This window comes from Anas acuta, chromosome 3 (genome assembly GCF_963932015.1).
Source record: "Anas acuta chromosome 3, bAnaAcu1.1, whole genome shotgun sequence".
Taxonomy (NCBI): Eukaryota; Metazoa; Chordata; class Aves; order Anseriformes; family Anatidae; genus Anas; species Anas acuta.
The window spans coordinates 58231724-58254385 of NC_088981.1; the positions used below are offsets into that span (position 1 = coordinate 58231724).

The 22662-nt window shown below is 45.1% G+C and overlaps 2 protein-coding genes and 1 long non-coding RNA gene across 3 annotated transcripts in view; all 3 read right to left on the reverse strand.

The window, feature by feature from the left end:
* Positions 1 to 380: 380 nt before the first annotated feature.
* On the reverse strand, positions 381 to 3454 carry SLC35D3 (solute carrier family 35 member D3). Its single transcript, XM_068677311.1, has 2 exons — positions 2910 to 3454; positions 381 to 2462 (listed from the first exon to the last, which is right to left on the reverse strand). The coding sequence occupies exons 1-2, from the start codon at positions 3343 to 3345 to the stop codon at positions 1633 to 1635; spliced, it is 1266 nt and encodes a 421-aa protein (XP_068533412.1). The 5' UTR covers positions 3346 to 3454; the 3' UTR covers positions 381 to 1632.
* Positions 3455 to 7720: 4266 nt separating this feature from the next.
* PEX7 (peroxisomal biogenesis factor 7) overlaps positions 7721 to 22662 on the reverse strand; it is a 39509-nt gene continuing 24567 nt past the window's right edge. Inside the window, exons 9-10 of the mRNA XM_068677327.1 lie at positions 19760 to 19859; positions 7721 to 10395 (exon numbers count right to left, since the gene is read on the reverse strand). Coding sequence (XP_068533428.1) covers positions 10327 to 10395; positions 19760 to 19859 — 169 coding nt within the window. The 3' untranslated portion in view covers positions 7721 to 10326. The remainder of the gene's footprint in view (positions 10396 to 19759; positions 19860 to 22662) is intronic.
* On the reverse strand, positions 11196 to 19753 carry LOC137854203 (uncharacterized). Its single transcript, XR_011095012.1, has 2 exons — positions 14061 to 19753; positions 11196 to 13529 (listed from the first exon to the last, which is right to left on the reverse strand). It is a non-coding gene; the product is annotated as an uncharacterized lncRNA (long non-coding RNA).

A 22662-nucleotide genomic window follows, 5' to 3' on the forward strand; every position in this document is an offset into this window, starting at 1 on the left:
GCAGATCTGCCCTGCTGGGGAAATTGCTCGTTTCCAATTTCAGTGCTGATTGCAGCGCGAGGCTCACGCTGCCTGTTTGGCTGAAGAAGGCATCGGGCTAGGCACTGCTTAATTAGGGCTGTGGGGATAACGGATTTGTAGTTCAGTGGCTTAATAAATAATAATAATATTAATAACAGCAATAACAACAACAGCCATAACAACGACAACAGCTTGGTTCGTTTTCTTCAGGAAATGCCAAGGATTTGTTTCAGTCTGTGGTCAGGATGGCCCGATGGCTGGGGCACTCCTGGGAAGAGGAAGACTTGGGGTCAGACCTCTTCTCTGCCTGGTCCTGAGCAAGGGCTTGGCTCCAGACCTCCTGCCTCCCAAAGGGTGCAAAATATGAGCATATTGCTTACAGAACCCCCTGGTGATCAGGTTCCAGCCTCCCCCGGGAGCACCCAGCTTTGTCCCTCGCAGCCCAAGGGGACAACGTGGGCAAAGGGCTGCAGCTTCCCCCTCCCGAGGTGGTCACGCTGGTGCTGGGCACCCCGAGCAGTCCCAGCCCGCCGGGCACCCCGCTGCTCCCCGCCTGCCTGCTCTCCTCCGGGGGACAGGGCAGCCACACCATGCTACATCCCAGCTGCAGCCAGGGCACAGCAAAACCGCCCTGACCCCAGTGTGGGTGTCCCTGCAGGCCCCCAGGGGTGGTCTCCCCAGCCCTGCTGTAGCCTGCTCCCAGCTTTCAGTCCCAGTTCGGATCCTCCCGGCTCTAGGTATAAGGAGGGGATAGCCCAAGGCACACGCTTTCTCCCTGTTGTTTGTTAATAGCCCTCCCAACCCAAATCACTCCTACATTTCCAAATTATTTTACTCGGGTCAAGCTATTCCCAGTGCTACATGTAGTTAAAGCTCATAGGAGAACGTCCTGCTGCTGCTGACCGAAGCTTCCCAGAAGTTCGGGTCTGGCTCTGCTCTCCTGCACACGACCACAGGAAAGAAGTGTTTCTCCTGAAGACACAAACCACTCGAGGTGAAGCAGGTCCAAGGCCCAGCCTGGCCACGGCATCGGGGAGAATTTCGGTTCTTCAGTTAAGAGGGTGACTGAACACCAATGTAATTAGAGTGGCACGATCTCTAGCTCTGTTGCAATCATATCGACACAGAGGAGCACACAGAACACAGCTAACAGGAGCTTTATATATTGCAGGAACACATTTACGGAGCGGACCTATAATTGGGTGGACACAGATACAGCAGCACATCACAGCGCCTCAAGCTCCAGGCCACCGCCGTGTTCCTGGCACTGCCATCTAACCCGGTGGCACCGGCATCCCTCACAGCCGCAGCTCCTGGGCAGGTGCCCCACAACTTGCCATCACCCACCTCTCTCTGTATCCACAGCAGAGGACTCGGCACCTTTAGCTGTGGTGGGTCTGAACGGATGTATTGGAAGCAGTTCGATGCAAGCCGAAAGCATGAGCAAACTCTGACCTTTTGCTTTTTGACAATGAGGTAAAGTTATCCTAAACGGTTTGGATTGATTCGTCAGCACTGATGTGGAAATGTATGCTCTGCCTCTCCCCCTGTACAGAGAACCAGCTGTCTGTCCTCAAGCAACGTGTCTTGTGGGGTTTTCCAACCTGCTTTTCAAGGGCTCTGTAGCTCTTCGTTTTCTATCAAATAATCCTTCTTTATATAATTAGCACCCCTCACCAACCTCCATACTCCGAGATAGGCATCCTTCAGCGAGCTCCTGTTCCCTTCAGGTGCACCGGCAGCTTTTTCCTGGGCCGCTGGTGCCTCGGTGGGCTCCTCAGCGCCGCCCTTCTCCTCTCCTGCGCTCTGGCTGTCCCCTCGGGCTGACCCTTCCACTGCCGCCTCCTCGGCCCCCTTCTCCTGGGAAATGGCCTCCATGGCAAACAGCGCTTGGTCCCCATCCTGCCTCGCTCCCTCTTCAGCTCTAGCTTCCTTCTCCAGGTCCTCGTAGGTGCTCTTCCGCCTGGTCTCAACGTACTTGGCCACGCAGTAGATGACAGACCCCAGGGTGTTGACCACCACGCCGGCTATAAACAGCTTGGTGGGCTCCACGTCGTTGAAGGCCACCATGCCCACCGTGATGGTTGCGATGCTCTTCACCACCCCGACGAAGCTGGTGGTCACGGCCGAGTTGATGTAAGTGCAGTGGAGGGTGGTGAAGTTCATGGCACAGCTAATCAGGACACAAGCAATGAAGATGCACACCATGGCAGGGTCCTTCCACCCGGGGAACGACCAGACGTTGATGGAGTCCATGCTGGCAAAGGAACAGATAATGAGAAAGGGGGTGGCTGAGACAGCGATGGCGTACTGGGCCGTCAGGGGTCCGTATTCACTGTCTACGCTGGTCTTCTGAATGAGCACCAGGTAGGCGGCGTGTATCAGCACGGCCAGCACGCCCGTCACGTAGCCCATGGCATCCCCGGTCAGGTCACCAGCTCCTGGCGGAGTCACAGGGAGAAGGAGCAGGGTTGTTGCACAGAGATGGAAAGAGAGCCCCGATTCGGTCGGGGAGGAAGGAGATTTAGGAAACGGGCGGCAGCGCGCACTCCCTAGCTCCAGGAATTTGTCATGCAGGTCCCGAGGCTGGGCACGCTCACCTCCCGACAGATTTCCTTCTCTTTTTTGAGGGTCTCCAAACCTCCTCAGCGTTTTCCTGAGTCCCCCCTCACCCAACCCAACCCAACCCAACCCAACCCAACCCAACCCAACCTAACCCAACCCAACCACCTCCTCCCGGGGACGGCAGCCCCGGGCGCCAGCGCGCTGGGTGCCAGCCCCCGGCCCTCGTCCCTCCGTGCTGTGCCCCCGGGGGTCCCCCAGCCTCCCCCGGGCCCCCTCCCCGCCCCGGTGCCCCCCGCGCAGCCCCGGCAGCGGCGGGCACTCACCGGCCAGCGCGGCCCCGCAGGTGGTGATGAGCACGGCGACCAGCACGCCGGGCGAGGGCATGCCGTCGCGGAGCACCAGGGCGCCGGTGAGGAGGGTGACGAGGGGCAGGCAGCGCTTGAACACGACGTACATGGGCAGGCTGAGGCCGCGCAGCGACCAGAGGGTGAGCGTGGACTGCAGCGTGGCCAGGGCGGCCACGGCGGCGAAGGGGCGCGCCAGGCGGGGCCCGAAGGGGGGCAGCGCCGCCAGCCCCCGCCGCCGCAGCGCCTCCAGCCCCAGCGCCGCCGCCGCGCTGCTCAGGCACTGCAGCAGCGTCAGGAAGGCGAAGTGGTAGCGGGCCAGCAGGAACTTCAGCAGGATGTTCAGCGAGCCCGAGCACAGCCCGTGCGCCACCGCCACCGCGACGCCCCGCGCCCGGCCCCGCCACCGGCCCATCGTCGTCCCGGCACCGGGGCCCGCGGCTCTGGAGCCCCGGAGCGGCCGGGAGGGGGGCGGGCGGGGGGCGGGCGGGGGCCGGGCGCCATCCCCGGGGGCGGCCGAGAGCCCCCCGCAACGCCCCCGCCGCCGCCGTCCCCTCCCCGGCGCGCCGCCCCCGTCACCTCCCCGCCTGTCCCCTCCCTCGAGTCCCCCCCGTGTCCCCTCCCCGTGTCCCCCCCGTGTCCCCCCGCCGGGAAGCGCTGCTCGCAAGGCTGCAGCCGCTCGCCTCGGGGCTGAGGAGGGGCAGAAGCCGCCGCTGCCGGGGGCTGAGCCCCGCCGGGCGTCCCTCGGGGGGTTTCGGGGTCACCCTGCTGGATGCTCCCCAGCAGGGTCGGGCTCTTCCCCTGCCTGCCGCTGCTCAGCGCGGGGCTGGCGAAGCGGTTGTAAAACCGTGAGAAAACGGCAAAGTTGCTGCTCAGAGCCCGGCTTTGGAAGGCTTAGCAAGGGCTGTCAGCTCCGCTGGGCTCATGGCGAATGCAGCCCAAGCTCAGCAGGTGCCTGGCATGGATCACAAAGCCGTACCTAGGTCGTGCCGCCCGAGGTGTGACATTGCTGCCTGAGCTCCGCTCACAGACCCCGTGAGACGCACCCAGAGACACGTCCAGCAACAGCCACACTTCTTCCAAGGGGTGTCACCGGGACCCGGTGTGCCAGCAGCACGGCTCAGCGTGAGGGTGGGACCCCCAGCCATGGGGGCCGTGCCCGTGCCCCGGGCAGGAGCTGGGGCTGCCCGGCTGCGCCAAGTGACCGCGCTGCTGCTGAGGAGCAGCAGAAAAACACACTGGGAACACCTGCCCGAGGCTGTGCTGGGTGTGATGGGGGTCTTCCGTGGTGGCAGGGACCAGCCCCTGCACATCGCCACCCGGGAGTCGCCGCAGCCGCGGGGCTGGCAGCGGGCAGGGCTGTCGGGCTCGGGGAGGAGCGGCGGGACCCGCCTGGCTCAGCCGCAGCCTCTCCTGTCCTCCTTCACCTCCCTCCTTCCCTGTCATTACAGAATCCGTGGCAGGATGCCCCTGCTAACTAACTACTACCTTAAATTGGCTTTTCCCTTCTGACTTTAAGTGCTCCCTGATTATTTTCCAACACTGGTTATTTTCCTTTTTTTTTTTTTTTTTTTTTTTTTGTTCGTTTGTATTTGTTTGTTTGTTTGTTTGTTTTTTTCTGTTTCTCACCAAGACTGTTGTATTTTCACCTTTTTTTAAAAATGAAATTTTTTAGTTTTCATAGTATTCAAGCGCTTCTATTTCTGTAGGTCAAAAACTCCACTGACTGAAATATTAAACACTGAAGAAAAACAAATAAACAAACAAACAAAAACAAACAAACACACACAAAAAAATGAACAAAAAAAAAAAAAAAAAACACCACAGGGCTCTGTGTGTGCCTCCTTAAGAGGGGAAAGCAATACCTGAACCCCCCAGGCTACCTCAGTGTGATCAGGGTGCCTGGCAGTGCAATCTGTGCTACCCGGGGGTAGGAATAAAGCAGGCTCCACAGCCCAGCTGAGATGTACATGCACACAGTGAAGTGTCCTGAAACATGCAGGCGTGTAAGTGTTGAAGCTCTTCATTTCATTTAGACTCACTGGGGACCAGTTCTGGCTTTAAAACCCACTGAAGAACCGTGCCAACCAATTTACACTGGCCTCCATTTGGACTCATCTCAAAGCCCAAAAAGAGCACAATGTGAAGGAACACGTGGATGGCTGTGATGCTCTTTGCATGGGGGAGAAAAAAAATCTCCTTCATAACTAAATGCAGATGGAGAAAAAAAATGTGTTTTCTGGAAATACTGCAGTAATTGGGACTCCTACACCTCAGCATGACCTCTGGAAGAAGCAATTTTGTCCCCTCCCCATGAGAGCATCACTTGAGAGGAGAGCCTCTTACATCACGGGGGATCTGGCTGCAAGTCCAGGCTGGGCGATACACGCCGCCTGAGAGAAACCAAAAAACACACATATTGGATGGGTAAGGATTTGTGAACTCAAGCATCCACGTCCCAGGTGCTGTATTCTACCTCTCAGGACTGACCTGTGTTGCGAGGTCAGCTTCTCTTGCAGCATGGTACCCCCAATCCTCGCCTTGTCCGCACGCAGCATTCTCTAACACAAGTACAAGGGGCAGCAGGGAGGGTGCTGCCGTTTGCCAAACCAACCTTTTCTGACGTGGACTCAGGCCAGGCCCAGTACAGATCTCCCGCTGCCTCCCCACCTGTCCATGCTAAGAAAAGACAGGCTTTCCTACACTTTGCTGGGAAGGAGCTGGGTAAAGCAACACAGCAACCATGTGCTGCTAAACCCTTGTGCCAAACGAGTGTGACTGACACTGGAGCAAGAACAGGTCTATTCCACATGGCTGGTCCAGTCACCCGAAGTGACAAGAGGGGAAAATTCAGGCCACATCATGTGGGACAGCACTGCAGTGAAGGTACAGCCCTTACAGTGGCTGTTCTTGTGTCCAGGGGCAGTATGGTGTGCTCAGGTAATAAGGTGAGTCTGGGGGCTTTGCCCAGCTGGGCAGCTGAACTCCACCACAACTGCTTGATCACTTCTCCTCCTCAAAGGGAAAAGGGGAGAAAATGAAATGGAAAGGGCTCAAGGGTTGAGATGAGGACAGGGAGATCGATCGCCAATTATTGCCACAGGCAAAACAGACACGGAGCAGAGAGATTAGTAAAATGTATTGCCTATTACTAACAGGCTAGAGAAGTGAGAAACTAAAAGCAAACTAAAACACCTTGCCTCCCATCCACCCTATTCCACGTCCTCCCCCTGAGCAACACAGGGGAACAGGCAATGGGGGCTGTGGTCAGTCCCTGAGGCTTCGTCCCCACCGCTCCCTCGCGGTCCCTCCCTGCCCCTGCTCCCCGTGGGGTCCCTCCCATGGATGCCATCTTTCCCCAACTGACCCTGGGGGGCTGCCCACAGGCAGCAGCTCCTCAAGCACTGCTCCCACACGGCTCTGTACCACGGGGTCCATCCATCCCCCAGGAGCAAACTGCTCCAGCACAGGTCCCCCACGGGTGGGGGCAGCTCCCCCCAGACCCCCTGTTCCTGCATGGGCTCCTCCCCACGGGCTGCAGCTCCGGCCCGGGGCCTGCTCCTGCGGGGGCTCTCCATGGGCCACAGCCTCCTCCAGGCCACATCCACCTGCTCCACCGGGGGCTCCTCCACCCATGGGGGGGCTGCAGCGTGGAGATCTGCTCCATGGGGGACCCATGGGCTGCAGGGGGACAGCCTGCTCCACCAGGGGCCTCTCCACAGCCCGCAGGGGAACTGCTGCTGCCTGCCTGGAGCACCTCCTGCCCTCCTGCTGCACTCACCTGGGGGCTGCAGGGCTGCTTCACACTCCTCACCCTCCCAGCTGCTGTCCCCAGAATTTGTTTGTTTGTTTGTTTGTTTTCTTCCCTTTCTTAAATCTGCTCTCACAGAGGCACAAACAACATGGCTTATTGGCTCAGCTCTGGCTAGTGGCAGGTCCCTTTTAAAGGCCATCTGAAACTGGCCTTTATCTGACATGGGGCAGCTGCTGGATTCTCACAGAGGCCACCCCTGCAGCCCCCCTGCTACCAAAACCTTGCCATACAAACCCAATACAGTGCCTCCATTACAAAATTCTCACCTAGCAATGGGGTATGGATCATAGTAATAAATAACTCTGTGGTTCCTTACAGTAATGAGATGATTTCGATGCCTTAACTCAAATCCTTTGATACAATTTATCCTCAACCCTGTGTTTCACCTAGCTACACAAGTAAGAGGAAATATTTGTGTCGAACTCCTAAGAAGGGCATCATGTTTTTACAATGGTTTCTTGGATGAAAATGGTAAAAATCTATATGGAATACGTTTAATGGAGAGTTTGTGTTAATTAGGGTCTAATGCAACCATGAGGTATATAAGGGAAGTGCTGTGCAGAGCTGTAGCCACTCGCTATCATATGACCCAGTGCCCATTTAAACCTGAGCACTGCCACTGAAAGGGCTACTATGTCTATGCCTATGCAAGCAACATTTGAGGCCAGCACTGTACTTGATCGAAGATGTCACGTTGTGACTGGAAAGTAGTCTGCATAGGCAGACGGTGAGAATCGTTTAAAATAACTTTCTTTTATCAGAATGCAGACCTGCTGAGACATACGGGTAGGCAAAGTTGTATAATGTTTGGTCTCTAAAAACAGGAAAAATGCAGCTGTCACCCAGCACTCACAGAAGATAAAGAACGATTATGATACCTGTTACCTGTAAGATATTCTCAGTACCTTTCACTGCATTTACTTTTTTGTTCAACATTTCTTAACTGGGGAAGCAAATACAAGAGTTTAGCCAAAGATACTGTGTGCACTTCATTTAATAGCATTGCAGAACAACAAATCCATTCCTTTAAAACATAATTAATCACCGTCTTTCTTGAACCAAACAGAAACATATGCACTCCCATAAAACAAGATTTTCCACAAGAGCAAGTTTAAAAGCAGAACACATTACATCTTCAGGACTGCTGTAGTTAAAGGCTTGCTTCAATATATGAAAAAGATTAGAAGCTAATTCTGTGGTCATAAAAAAAAAAAAAAGTGTATTTTAAAAACAATTATAGCAACATTCCCTGAGAATTAAGAATCAGCAACAACTATTGCCTGATTTTTATTTTTTCCTGTTACAGTGCAAAAACGTGACAGCACGTTCTCCCCAATCAAAGACCAAGCAGGAAGATTAAAGGCCACAGTTTATATTTACTATGTGCACCTTCGAGATGCACTCATTTTTAAAGAGAGAGAAACCTTAGCGCAGAAGCTAACCTGGACGGGGAGGAAGAGAAGGCAGTTAAGAAAAGGAGCGGCAGTTCATCCATGTGCTGAGTGTGCGTGTTCAGAACGGGCACTGTTTCTTTCTCTGTGCTAGCTTTCCAAAATCTGCCCTTCCAACTGGTGCCCAATGGCAGTGTTCTGGAAACATCCACCACCACCCCCAGAAACGTGCGGATAGAATACATACCCACCGCCAAAATACACCGCTCGCTCGCTTGCAGTTACTTCTGCAAGTCTAAGGAGAAAAGGGAGATAGAGCAGAAGACTGGAGTAACTGTTAAGGTTGAAATAATCAATTTTAATGTTTAGAATTAGATTTTATGGCCCATGGTATTGCTGAAAGCTCTGTGCAGCATGGCTGTATGATTGCATCATTCCTCAGCATAAAGAATTAAAACTGCAATAAACATTTGGAATTTGGTGCAGCACACTCCCACAAAAGAGAAAATCCACTTGTGTTTTTCAGTCAGCTAGAGAGAGAGGATAGCATTCCAGGGTCAGTTTGCACTGATCCAGAAAAACTTAAGAACCTATCATGATCCAAATCTCATCTTGTGGAAAGGGGTTTTCTTTCTGTCTCGCTCTTGCACCAAATCAATATATACATATCTCCCTGTAGCTGCCTGCTAATTCCCAGGCTTTCTCCAAGACAGCCCAGTAATTCTTTCCTTACAACTTTCTTCACAATAAATTTTAGTTCTGCTGAATTCTTTCCTTCATTTCTTCAAAGTATCCAGCAGTATCTGCTACTACTTGATGTATGAGCGGTGCAACCCAGAAGCGTACTGCATTCATTAACAGGAGACTATAGGAACCCTTGCACCTGCAAAGAGTCTTTTGATGGTAAAGACTGATGACATGGGGTAGCAACAGAAATGAGACAGCTTTAAGAACATTAAAAAAAAAAAAGGAATTAAAACAAAACAAAACAAAGGGCTAACATGAAACTAAGAGAGAAGCTGAAGATATATAACTGATAAGTGCAGGAGTATCACAGGGGGATCCTTAAGAGGCTGAAAGAGTATTTAAAGGAGACTGGAAAACTAAAAAAAAATGAATGCCTCTGCTTGTTGCCAAAAAAATCTAATGAAAATACCAACCTGTGGGCTAAGGGGTTAAAGTGGGCAAAGAAACTACTCAACATAGCTGTAATATGTTGGGTGTATTCTTGCAAGTCTGATAATTGCTCAGCCACATTGGATCTGCCATGCTTATGCCAAGACATTAATCCGCATGTGTCGACTCAACTAGTCCAAACATCAGCTTTCACTTTGGCCAGCCAGTGGTAGGTCCAGAAACACTAAATATATGGCCACATTCCTCTTCCATCTCTTGAAAAATCTCTTTAAGTGAAAGTAAAAGATAAGTCTATTAAAAGAGATGGCTGTCTTATCTCTAAATCTTGAGAATTGTGATCCAATTAGTATTGTTTATATTTCATGTTTTTCCTAAGTGTTTTCTCTAGATTATTGTTCTGCATGACTTCATTAACTGTTTTACTCAAGGAGATCCATGGGAAAAATGTATGAAAATAATCTCTACCATCTCTGTGAAGCGGCAATCAGAAAGGTCAAAGGAATCAGATGGCTATCAACCATGACATTTACTGTCTATCAAGAGTATTCATCATGCTGCACAAGAAAATAATGCAATGTGAGGCAAAGCAAAATATATCAGTATAAATGCATCCCAGTGATACAAGCCTCAGGTTGACATTACAGTACTCCACAGTGAAAAAAAAACCTCCTTCTTCTTTTCTACAGTGACAATCTGTAAAAACGCACTGTCAGTTATTTTTTTTCTTTGTAAGGATGAAGAAGATTTTGGCTTCTGCTCTCATTAGCAAGACTGATCACAAAACTGTGCCAGTGGTTCTTCTCTGAAGGCACCAGCTCATATCTGCTACTGTCCTCTTCAGCCACTCAGTAGCTGCTGAATGTTTTGCTGGCCCAAGCGCTAACCTATTCAGTAGAGCAAGTCCACATGCTCAACTGCACAACCCTTTCAGTACAAACAAGACTTTTGCTTAAAAAGAGACACAAAGATTAGTGACACAGCTGACAGCTTAGCACAAGTCTGGTTGTGGATGACGACAGAAGGGTTCCTATCATGTCAGATCTTCATTTTCTCTCTAGACAGGACCTGTCAGGCACGAGGGAGTGTAGATCTTGACAAGCTCATCCCAAGCACAGTCCACCACCTACAAAGTAAACAAAATCTGGTTAGTGTCATTTTGACAAAAAACAGAAGGAACTTCGAATAAATTAATGCGTACTGTTGGGTTAATGTTGGTTGGTACTCTAATTTACAATGCTTCAAAATTAGATAGTAAGGCAGCTGTGTTTCTTTTTTTTTTTTTTTTTTTTCTCTTTTAAAAACAACAAACAAGCTTTGTCCTAGCTTCACTAAGGCAAATAAAAATTTACAATTTCCTATTTTGCAAACTCCACATGACGAAAGCAGGAAACCTTAGAGTTTCAAGTGATTGTTTCACATAGACCAATGCAGAAACTAACAGCATGGGATGAAAGGAGGACAAATAAATTTCCAGATCGTGTGACATTTCTTTTCTTCATAGGGTCTCAGGACTCTTGTACTATGACGTCTCAACACTTCATGATCAAATGTTACCATTTTTCTCATACTTGTGGGTAGGGAAAATTAGACATTTTCCTAATGGAGAGCTGAGGAACTGAGAATGCTCTAGGTGACCCTGCTTGAACAGGGAGGTTGGACTAGATGATCTCTGGAGGTCCCTTCCAACCTCAACTATTCTGCATGATTTCATGTGTGCGTGAGAAACAAAGAAGTGAACCAAAATGACCAATGGAAGTTTTTTGAAGAATTAAGACCGTTCTTCAGTCTCACAGTGATAAGCTGTGAGATCACCGTATTGTCTTTTGTTGAGAAAAGACATGCCTACCAGGAAATTATTCTAACATAACTGAAAACTTTCTGAATTGCAAGTCCCAAGATGTATTTTAAGTGCAGGCTAGAAACTAAAATCACGAACAAGGAGGTTAACCTTATTCTATAGCGTTAGATTTGAATAAATAATGAGATAGCACAGAGGAGACTGTAGAATCACAGGACAACTGAGGTGGGAAGGGACCTCTGGAGATCATCTGGCCATCCTCCCTGCTCAAGCAGGGTCCTCTAGCGCACATTACTCAGGATAGTGTCCAGACAGATTTTGAACATCCCCAGGAAAGGAAACTCCATGGCCTCTCTGGGCAACCTGTCCCAGTGCTGAGTCACCCTCACAGAAAAATAATTTTTTCCTCATGTCCAGATTGAATGTTTTAATATATTTTTTTCCTTCATGTTCAGAATGCTTTAGGCTTGGTAATGACTTGATAATGCAATTAAGAGAGTAACAAAGTGAAAGGGTTAAGCACACTGACAATTACTCAAGTAAACGTGATACAGTGTGTGTTAACAGAATATTGTAGGGAACAAGAAAGAAGGCAAAGGGAAGTAAAAAAAAAAAAAAAAAGAAGAGCTAAAAAGAAAAAGTTGATGAGCCTCACAGATAGATGCCAATAAATCTGGCTTAATCCATCTTGAATTATCTTTACAGTGTATTTTCCAGTTGGGATGACAAAGGATATAGCGTTGGATCCCCTACACAACAAGCTCCCTTTTGCTCAGACTCCAATTCCTGTTCTCTTCTAGAGCCAGAATAAACAGCTGCACACAAAAAATTTGGAAATCCAACTTCAATATTTTATTTCATATTATAATCAGCCTGTTTTGTGTTTACTATACCGCACTATTTTTTCATTTTTATTGTTTCCTTAGCTGCTTCTACTAAGTTTTTGAAGTGTTTTCTGTGTATATCTAAATGTACCAAAAATCTGTTGAAAACACGTCTGTCTATTCATACAACATAATAGAGCTTTGTGTGGTATAATGTTCTGCTGCATTGCAGTCCATCCAAATCATACAAAAAAATAAAATCCAAGTTCTCCACTGAACAAGCTATGTAAAAACTGTGTTTTATATGATTGACAGTTTCTAAATATTCCTCAGAGCTCTGGATCAATATCTGTATTTCCATAAGCAACACTTTTCGCTTTCATGCAGAAACAAGATAACATTTGGAAAAAATCCCATGGGAATTCCCACCTGTTATCAGTGTAATTAGCATCCTGAAGCAGCCTCTGAACAAATACAGTTACAGAACTGTTTAATCTAGCAACACTAAAAATAAACAGGGGATATTAAAAGGGAGTTTGAAAAGGATCACTTGCCGTAATTTGCCCAACTCATTGACTTAATGATAACACATGAAAGATGACAAGGTAAGCAGCTAACAGAAGGAAAATAAAACTACAGCAAACCAGGCTGTATCAAGGTCTGCTGTGCAGCAGGAAGTCCATAAAGCAAGACCAGTATTAGAAACCTTGGTGAGAATGCCGATGTAATAAACAGCAAGCAGGTATGTGTGTAAAACTGTGACACTACAGAATGGAACAGCACTAGAAAATGCAATAGCATTTCCATTTCTCCTTAATACTTCTCCAAAATGCAGCCACGTCTGTAAGAAAAGGGGGACAACTGAGAGGAGTCATTGTGGTAGCCAGCATTAACTTATGGACAGCTGCTACGTGCCCCTTTGCAGTACTTCATAAATTATCACTGCCGCAAATACAAATGACTAAAATAAACCATGGGATAAAGAGATGTAATGTTTATGCAGCTACTGCATCAGGCTATCAAATTCCTTCTTTCATTTTGCCTTTTTTTTTTTTCCTTATGATGACCTATTTTATACAATAGTCTTATAACCATTGTATGCCTTTCCTAAGAAGAGGGAAACATAAGATATTGAATAAGCACTAGAAGTATTTAGCAATGTCAGTTCTCATGTGATATGTGATTTGGTTATTTAACTAAGTGCTACTTTATTTAAATATTAAAAAAGCAGCAGTAATTCCAGTTGGAAAGAGGGCTGATCCAGCACACCACAGTAAATAAATATGCAGTAAAAAAAAAAAGCAACTTCCTAGAGTTTACATTTTGATCAATGAGATGATGTTACTAATAGGTAGAAAAATGCTCCTCTGGTAAGATGAAAGAGAAAAGAAAATTCAAAAATTAATTCAAACGCTGTCTTCATATCCAATAAAGTCCTCACCACTAGGAACATGAAGGTGTGGAGGTTCACCTTCCTGTGTTCATGTCTTCACTGTCTTGGAAAGAAATTTTACTCACAAATTGAAACAAATCTCACTGATTTCAGTATTTAGAGAGTTCATGATTTACCTTTTTTTTTTTTTTTTAATTGACATGCAAACAGAGTAGAAGACAGTTTGCTTCAGTTGCAAAGAACTGCATAATTATAGAATCATAGAATCATAGAATCATAGAATCATAGAATATCCTGAGTTGGAAGGGACCCTTAAGGATCATCAAGTCCAACTCTTTACACCGCACAGGTCTACCCAAGTTCAGACCATGTGACTAAGTGCACAGTCCAATCTCTTCTTAAATTCAGTCAGGCTCGGTGCAGTGACCACTTCCCTGGGGAGCCTGTTCCAGTGTGCAACCACTCTCTCTGTGAAGAACCCCTTCCTGATGTCCAGCCTAAACTTCCCCTGCCTCAGCTTAACCCCATTCCCGCGGGTCCTGTCGCTGGTGTTAATGGAGAAAAGGTCTCCTGCCTCTCGACACCCCCTTACGAGGAAGTTGTAGACTGCGATGAGGTCTCCCCTCAGCCTCCTCTTCTCCAGGCTGAACAGGCCCAGTGCCCTCAGCCGTTCCTCGTACGTCTTCCCCTCCAGGCCTTTCACCATCTTCGTAGCCCTCCTCTGGACACTCTCCAACAGTTTCATGTCCTTTTTATACTGTGGTGCCCAGAACTGCACACAGTATAATCCTTATACAATTTAATACCTTGGACACACGCATGTCATGCAATTTTCATTATAATATAAATTGTTCTTGTAACGATAGAATAAAATTCTACTATAGCAACTTTTAACCATCTGAAATTGCAGAGGAAAGGAGAATAACTAAAGCTGAATTGTAAAACAAGAATATTTCACCTGACAGTGACTGTTCAGTTACATCAAGAAATAACGCAAATTTAAATAACATTCTAAAACAGGTAATTTTTCTGCTGGTTATGAACTGTTACTAAAGCTATATGGGACGAAAGCAGTTTGCCAAAATGTCTCTAACCTTATTTAAGTAGCAAAGTTGCTGTACTAGCATATATGCTCGGGATAACTTATTGTTATTGCTGCAGCATAAATGTCATGCCAAGTTATCTGCCAGTAGAGTTTTTAAGCAAGTCTATTTGAAGCACAGAAATCAAAATGGGCATCACTATATTTCCCTTTAAGTAAGCCAAAAAGCAAGCAAAGGAACAAAAAACTGCAGTCATCATAGGAAGCTGATTGCTTGATTTGAAAACCATGGATTAATTTAAATGAAACAGCTATCCTGTATTTTATTGAATTGTTTATCCTTGTCCCAGAGTATAACAATGTTTCCCACCAATTGATTTAATATTGATACCATTCATTTATCAAAGACATTTCCATTTACTCACAAACTGATTTACTTTTCTGATAGGCCCTCTCTTTCCTATTCATCACAATCATCTTGCTCTGCAATAGACTTAGACCTTTTCCAGCACCTGAGGGCAATCCATTGAGACCAGGGCAATTATCTGGATGACATTCTGCCTCCTTAATGTTCAGAAGGAGAAGGAAGAAAAGAGAAATCTCCCAAGTTAGTAGCTATTTTTTTTTCCTTTCAATATTTGAAGGCATAATAAAACCCCAACCTCCAACCCAGACAAAATACGTTGAAAAGATCAACTAAAAACTTTGGTGAGTTCAGTAACCCCTTTATGAAGGGGGGTTAATCAGAAGAAAATGCAGCCTTCTCCACGTTAATATTTTCAACCTTTTTAATGGGCCTATCCAGAAGTATCCTGGTGCCACTCAGCTTCCTGAATGCTTGTAATAAATCAGAAGATAATGCACAAGTGTGTCTGACAGCGACCCATTTTTCTTTTCAGCTTTTCTTCATCCCACCCCATTTTCAAATAAAACCAATATGACCTGTCTTTTTTCTTCCGTGAGAAGAGATATCAGAAAAAGTATTCAGTTCTTCTCATCCATTAATGTTGTGTTTCCCTTCCTCTTTTAGTTTCTTATCTTCTGTGACGTTTTATATGGAATCTAACAATCTATTTATATCTTTATTATGTATTTTGAAGGGACCTGAACACCCTCTGTATGTGTGTAAGATGGAGATTAGGTGGAGATAAAGAAAGCTATTAGGTTTGCTACTCATCAGATTACTTGAAGAGGCGATCATTTCTCAGATTCCACCTCCAGACCAGACCAGTTTTGGCCTTAGTTCACATTCATACACCATATGATAGAAAAATATAAGTACAGGGGATCTCTGTTTAAGCACCTTTTTTGGGGGGGAGGTGTGAGGAGGTGATGAGAGCCACTACAAACAGATGGAATAGGCAGGTCTCCCCCCTCATTAAAACTGTTTGGTTAAGTGCATAACGGGACAAGCATAAATTGAAATTTAGTCAATACCTATTTTTTACTAGAAAATCTGAACCCCTTGTGTGGCCTTTTGTTTCATCAAAAGATGCCAGGAATAAGCTGCACACGATGTCTACCTTCACAAGAATGAAGCGATAGGAGTCTGTAAATTAAAACTTTTTATTTTGAATGTGCAATGAAAGATTTCTCTGATGTGCTTCTGAAAAAAACCACACACATTGTTTTAGTTATTATTTCCAATATACGCAGAATTGAACAAACCCTGAACCATAAGTTCTTATAAAGAAACGCTGTTCCAGATACAGGAACAAAATCCACTACGCTGACTAACAGATGAGGCTTGCAGGAGTAGAAATTGTTTTTAAGCCACTGAAACACGACACACAAGCAGGAAACTGCTGCCTCATCTCTTCCCAGCACTCCATAATCAAAGCTTGAGAAGTTTTTCCTCTCAGCAGACTGCCATTGCAGCTCCTACAGAATTGCCATGCATGACAGCAACCCTTCCACACACCCTATGATGAGACATTTGTTGATAACGTGTAAGAACAACCATTATTCATAAATGGTTGGCTTTGACTGACATAGTGAAAGCTGAACAGTTAGGGAAGGACCTGCAGTAAGCACCAGCAAGAAATGTCACCTCCCTTTCTATAAAGTTTCTATAAACTCTATAAAGGTGCTCACACTGGTTTAATGACATTTGCAGCTGTTTAAATCTGATCTTTCCATGCAAAAATCCACTCTGAAACTGAGTAGGATCTTTTTATCTCAAAGGATCACTAACTGCGTAACTTTAGTAGCATCCCCGACCATACGGAATGATTAAAAAGAAGTACAGACAGTGATACAATCAGAGCAGCGTGACAGCCATGGCAGCTGGGTGGAAGCTATCAGCTCCTTGGCAATCAAGTGTGAAAATTAAGAGCAAATTAGCAAAAACAAGGTCTTTCCTTTTCTGTACATTTCCACAAGATGCAGCGCCACTTTTATATGGAACAGTCAACATTTCTAGGACTGCCAAGGGCACATGTCTAATGAACAGCAGAATGGAGGGCAAAACAGCCCTGCTATAGACACCTTCTGCATTTCTATTTGGCTCTACTGGTTAAGCCAACTTCAGTAGCCCCTGTGCTGCCTGCCGTGTTGGCATCGCTAATTTGACACATTACATAATCTGCACATACACAAGAGGTAGCAGAGCAAACCTGTACACCAGAACTTGACCGATGATAATAAAAAAATCTCCATCAAGCTGAAAGATCTTACGACAAGATTTCAGTTATCTTCAGGGTATACAGCTCAGGTGGATATAGGTTGGCTACGACCTCTCTCCAGCTAGTGAGAAAGGACAGCTTTTTAAGTTTAAGTGACACTGATGCCATATGAAAGCTCATGATGCCAACAGCACAGCAACATTTCATGGGATCAGACTGCTGCATTGCCCCTCAGCTCTAACACCTCTGGCCAGGTGGAAGGGAGGAGCACAGACAGGTACAGACACAAAATGCTGGTGATACCCCACAGCTTTAGGGAGAAGAAACTGGAGATGCAGAGAAGCTGAGTCACAAAGAACAGTGTAACACAGAGTACAAGGCTATTTTCACAGGTACCGTACTGGTATTATCACCAACTCCATATTATTTGTAATTATGTACAGGATCATGCACAGGGAAAGTAAATACCAGAAGAGAAGTAAGAAATCTGACGAGTTGCAGAATACCATTCCAATATAAGCTGCGATTTGGAGTGTTTTCTCCTAGCTCTCACATCAACACTTGCATTTCAACAGCAAAATACCCTGACTGTCTTACGGACCCTTTCTGTTAATGCTTTGCACATTTTAATATATGCTTGAAAATGTGTTAGTCCAAAATTATTATGGACATGACACAACCATTAAGGTGAAAGAAAAAAATAGTTGATTTTATTAAAAAGCAAAGCTTTCAACAAAGGCTTACTTTTCTGTAGGGGCAGATACCCCAAGAAAGGTATCAGAATAGTAATTAAGCACCAAGGAATTATCTGTGTCACCTAGATAATACTTACCTCCATGATTGGGTCCATTCCTCACTGGAAAATCTCTTCCCCACCCATGTTGCCTCTTCTTAGCAGGACACTGCCCAAGAACCCACTTGCCTACATGTACCTGCCTGTGGATTCTGTTCAAAGCTCCATCAGTTCCACAGGAACATCTTATAAATCCCATCTGCTATTGCAGATGTCAAACTTCTGTCTGGAAGGCACATTGACATAAACTGTATGTGGTAAGTACCTCAGACTTACCGGCTGGTACTTCTGCATTAAGTCCAACACAGGACTTGCAGAATTTCTGTATGGAAAAAAATACCTGGATGCACAAATACCCTAATGTAGATGGGTATACACGCCATCATTTTCCTTTTTCCACCACCCAAGTGCAGGTGCAGCTGTTTGCTTTGAACTCATTATCTGTCATCAATGAGGCTTGTTCCAAGGAGGCTGTTCCATGCATTGCAGTTACAAAAGGAAGAATATCCTTTCAGTGGGAACGCAGAGTTTGACAGACATATCATACAAAAAGAAGTCATATTTAGCCAGTCAGAAACACCATCCACTGTAACAAACACCCAGGGCTCTTTCCAACAGGCTTAGAATCAAGATGTAATCACACTCTCAATATAAAAGAAGAAAAATCTTTTTGTCATCTCACTCAGATCCATGGCAAAATCCACAGCAACTTCATGGAAAGCCAAGTTGCGCTCAGAGCATGCTATGATGTGGCAGTGCAAGGCCCTAAGGCACTACATACGCTATGCTTCCTGCTCTCTCTGGCCCCAGTTCAGCCAGAATCATAACTGTGCACTCACTTGGGATGAACCTTTACTTCACAGCAGATGGCCTTTATGCTACTCTCACCCTGCCCAGCCCCAGTCACAAATAACCTGAAACTTCAGATTTTTACTCAGCCTTACAAATTCCCCTACACTGCTCACAGCACAGCCTCATGAACAGCTACTGCAGCACCCCTGAGGCAGCAGAATTTGGGGAATGAGCAATTGGGCATGAAGCTCTTCAAACCTGTGCTGATGCCAAGAATGGTTCCCTCTGCATTAAGCTAAGTATATTGCCAAACTGACACCTTTCTCCTGTGTCTTTGTATCAAGCAGCAGAAATTTGGATGGTTTTATTTGCTTTGCCTAGCCAGAATTTCATCACAAATGAAAAAAGTGATTTTTATCAAAGATTAAAAAAAATAATTTCACTGTGAATTAGCAAAGAATCTAGATCTAAATAACACTGAGGCACGTTAAATACTGTATTTGTTATAGTTAACTCAGTGGCAGTAATTTCATGTGAAAACTATACACTTATAGGTATTAAAGCAAATAATTATGTTTATTTTTAGCTTCCTTCTACCTTTCTTTCCAGAAAAAAAACACAGGTCAAACTACATATGACAATTCTCTGTTTACAAAACAGAAATTACTGTAGCAACAGAAGCAGAGGAGAGAATTCTACTGTAACCTCTACACAGGCATGTGCCCTTGCCAAAATGAGTCCCACTCATTCACATTAATAGCTGAAGGTTTTTATACTTCTAAATACATTTTAAGCCTACCGGACTCCTGCTATTACAACAAACCAAGACTTGGTATCACATGTGACACTAGCAATGCTTAACTTGAGTTTTCAAGTAGACAGAACAAAGCTGTGTCTCAGCTTGGCATCCTAGGCACCCCTTCTCCATTGCTCTTCCTTCCAAAATAAAGCTACCTCATTTTCCCTGAGCTCACCATGGCTTTCGGCTATCTCATTTTGCAATTCTGCCTGTTCTGCCTTCCTCTCCAGCCCAATGTGAGTAACTGCTTTATAAATAAATATAGACCTAAAGAGAGGTTTATTTAATAAGCATTCAGCCAGATTCACTTCCAAAAGCTTTCTGCGGTCCAGTGGCTCTTATTCAGGATCCGAGATGGAGTCCAGCCTCAACTGAACTGACTGTAACAGGCAAGGGAAATGTAAATTCGTCACACCTCTTACCTGACCAGAGTTGTGAAGGCTTAAATCTAGTCCGCATGTAAATTCAGTATGATGCTCAACTGTTTCCAGCAAAGGGTTAGGCTTGGAAAAGTCCCAGAATCTATACAGAGAGGAAGGGAGGGGGGGAGGGAGAGAAAATCAAACAAACCACAATTAATGTAATTGAAAGGCCATTTTAAAAATATAATGCAAGATATTGACAAATCTGTTGCTGCCAGGGTATTTAAAAGAGCAAACTCATCCACTTAGGGAACATAATTAATCATATTCCTGCAAAGCCATCTGCTGATTTGCATAAATTAAATTTCACTGGGCAAAACCGTCTTTGTCTCCTGTTGCAGAAACTGAGATCAAAACTGGCACCAAAGACCAGCTTTTGGGACATTACTGAAACAGAAGAAAATATAGGCAAAATAACATTCTTATATTTCTTGATAGCTGAAGAATTTTATCACATTTATTTATTAACATAAATTATGATCTATCACTTTTTGTAACTGTTCAGTATGAGATGCTTATTTATGGAAAATTACATTTTCATTCATGACACTGGTCATTCCCTGTCTCCAATCTCAGACTGTGTTTCTGTAAAACAAAATACAATATTATAACTTAATAATAAATTTGTATGACAAGGATCAGTGGCATTAAACAGTTTATTCCACTAATTTTTATTTCAAAAATAAGTTTTCCTTTCCAAGCCCAGTTGATATAAATGCCTAAATGGATTTCTGAAGCATTCTACTTCTCCAAGCTATTCCCAGGGTAGATGCAATGTCATTTATAGCAAGTATAAAAGAGGTATAAAAGAAAATAGGATGACAGTGTAGGTACAACAAGAAACCTCAGTTGTAAAATGTGGATTCAGGAATAGAACTTTCAAGCAATCATACACTTACAAGACACGATAGCCTAATGATGGCACAGAAGAAAGATTTGTTTTTCGTTTTCGGGCTGTATAATATTGCTTAAAAAGCCCACAGACCTCAGAGCACCACATTTTTTATGGGCTAACAGCTGTAACCAAATTTTCTACAGGTTGGATTTTCTCACAGTGGTCAATGATTAGCTTTCTTTCTTCTGTAACAATCACAGAGGCCTCTGCCTTACTCCTATTGGAGAAAGTGACAGTAATTAATAAGAGCAGTTCATTATCAGACCAACTACACTGAACGCTCTGTATGTTCAAACCAATTCAGATAAAACAGCAAACACTGGAGCCAGCAGGGTCAGTTTGTTTAAAGTATAGATGTTATTTCCTTAATAAATGAGCAGAGTGGTATCAGCACAATGGCTACGCCATAGCAACAACCCTCTTAACTTTTTCCTAGTACCTGAGATCTAAGACAAACAGCTTATTTTGCAAGAGAGATGAGCAAAAAGACCATTTCAGCATTTTCATCCTCACACATTTGCCCTTAAGAACCAAAGGAAACCAGTCTTGTCTCTAGGTAAGTGGTAGCCTTCCTTACCATGACGATCTTTACTAACTCTTTCTAAGACAGTTGCTCATAACTGGAAATCAAAATTAAAGGAGACAACTTTATATTTATATGAACAGAAACTTAGAACTAAGACTGTCTGACCAATTTTTAAAATAGTGCGGCAAATTGGTGTTTGCTCTACGAAGTGATGTTTGCAAAACATTAGCAGCAGTACAGAGTTTAAGAGTACTACAACTCAGTTCAAGTTCCACAGACTGTCTGGGACCTTTGTTTTGATATAAAAATACTTACTAATGAAAGACCAAAAAAAGCACAGCCTCAGGACTGATAACCACTGATGACAAGTTAACGGTGGCACTGGTAACTCACTGCAGTACCAAGTGAAATATGCTGTCTGTAGCCCAGGTTCCAAAACTAGCAGAGTGCCATTTTTTTGCTCTGCCTACTCTTTGCTCCCTGATTTGTTCCCAGAACATGAATTTAGTAAAAGGGGATGCAAAACCCTATCTTAGAGATGTCTATGGTCTCATCACAGCTTCTAGATATTCCCCATTTAGTATCGTAACTCTGGAGTGGAGATCGGTTCACCATGACGCATGCATCACTCTTCATCAAGCACTTGGAAAGGCCAGATGGCTAAAAATAGGTAAGCTGGAGATGAGAAATACAAAAGGGGTTGTCACTGACATACAGATAATACCGTATGTAATGCTTCTCTGTGAGGGTTGTGAGGCCCTGGCACAGGCTGCCGAGAGAAGCTGTGGGTCCCCCATCCCTGGAGGTGCTCAAGACCAGGCTGGATGGGGCTGTGGGCAACCTGGGCTGGTGGGAGGTGTCCCTGCCCATGGCAGGAGGTTGGAACTGGGTGTGTTTTAAGGTCCCTTCCAACCCATGCCATTCTATGATTCTGTACTGTAGACACGTATACTCTCTCAATATTTGTTTTATTGTGTGCCCACAAAAAGCCAACTTTACCTTTCAAAAAGACAGGATACGTTTTGTGGAGAAATGTTTAAACATATTCATACCACAAGCTGAGAAATAATAGTTAGCCTCACAACCAAAAAGCAAAAAGGGGTTATTTAGAAGAAAAAGGATTTGTTATCCATAAGAAAAAAAAAATAGATGCTGCCACAGTTAAACATTTACTACTTGAAAGTTTTAATTACAAACATTTAACATTTATACAAAGAGACCTGTTTATTAAAAGAAATTAAAAGAGAAAATATTCAAATATCCCTTTGCTGTGTTCACCAACAACATTATAGTGCTACTACTAGCACCAGAAATTTGTTTACAGCCTTTGGTGACTAGCTCCCGTGTTCAGAATTTTCCTAATTTTAAGAGAAATTTGACCACATTAATACTTACTTCAAAAGAAAGCTAGCACACTCAGGCAAGAAAACACCAGTGGAATTATAAAATACAAGAACCTGGGCACTTGTTCATGTGTAATGA

What these genes read in the sequence shown, in the direction of transcription:
- SLC35D3 (XM_068677311.1), bottom strand. Translation starts at nt 3,345, where the DNA reads ATGGGCCGGTGGCGGGGCCGGGCGCGGGGCGTCGCGGTGGCGGTGGCG. An exon ending in CTGCGGGGCCGCGCTGGCCG is followed by an intron (nt 2,463 to 2,909) that starts GTGAGTGCCCGC and finishes TGACTCCGCCAG; the next exon opens with GAGCTGGTGACCTGACCGGG.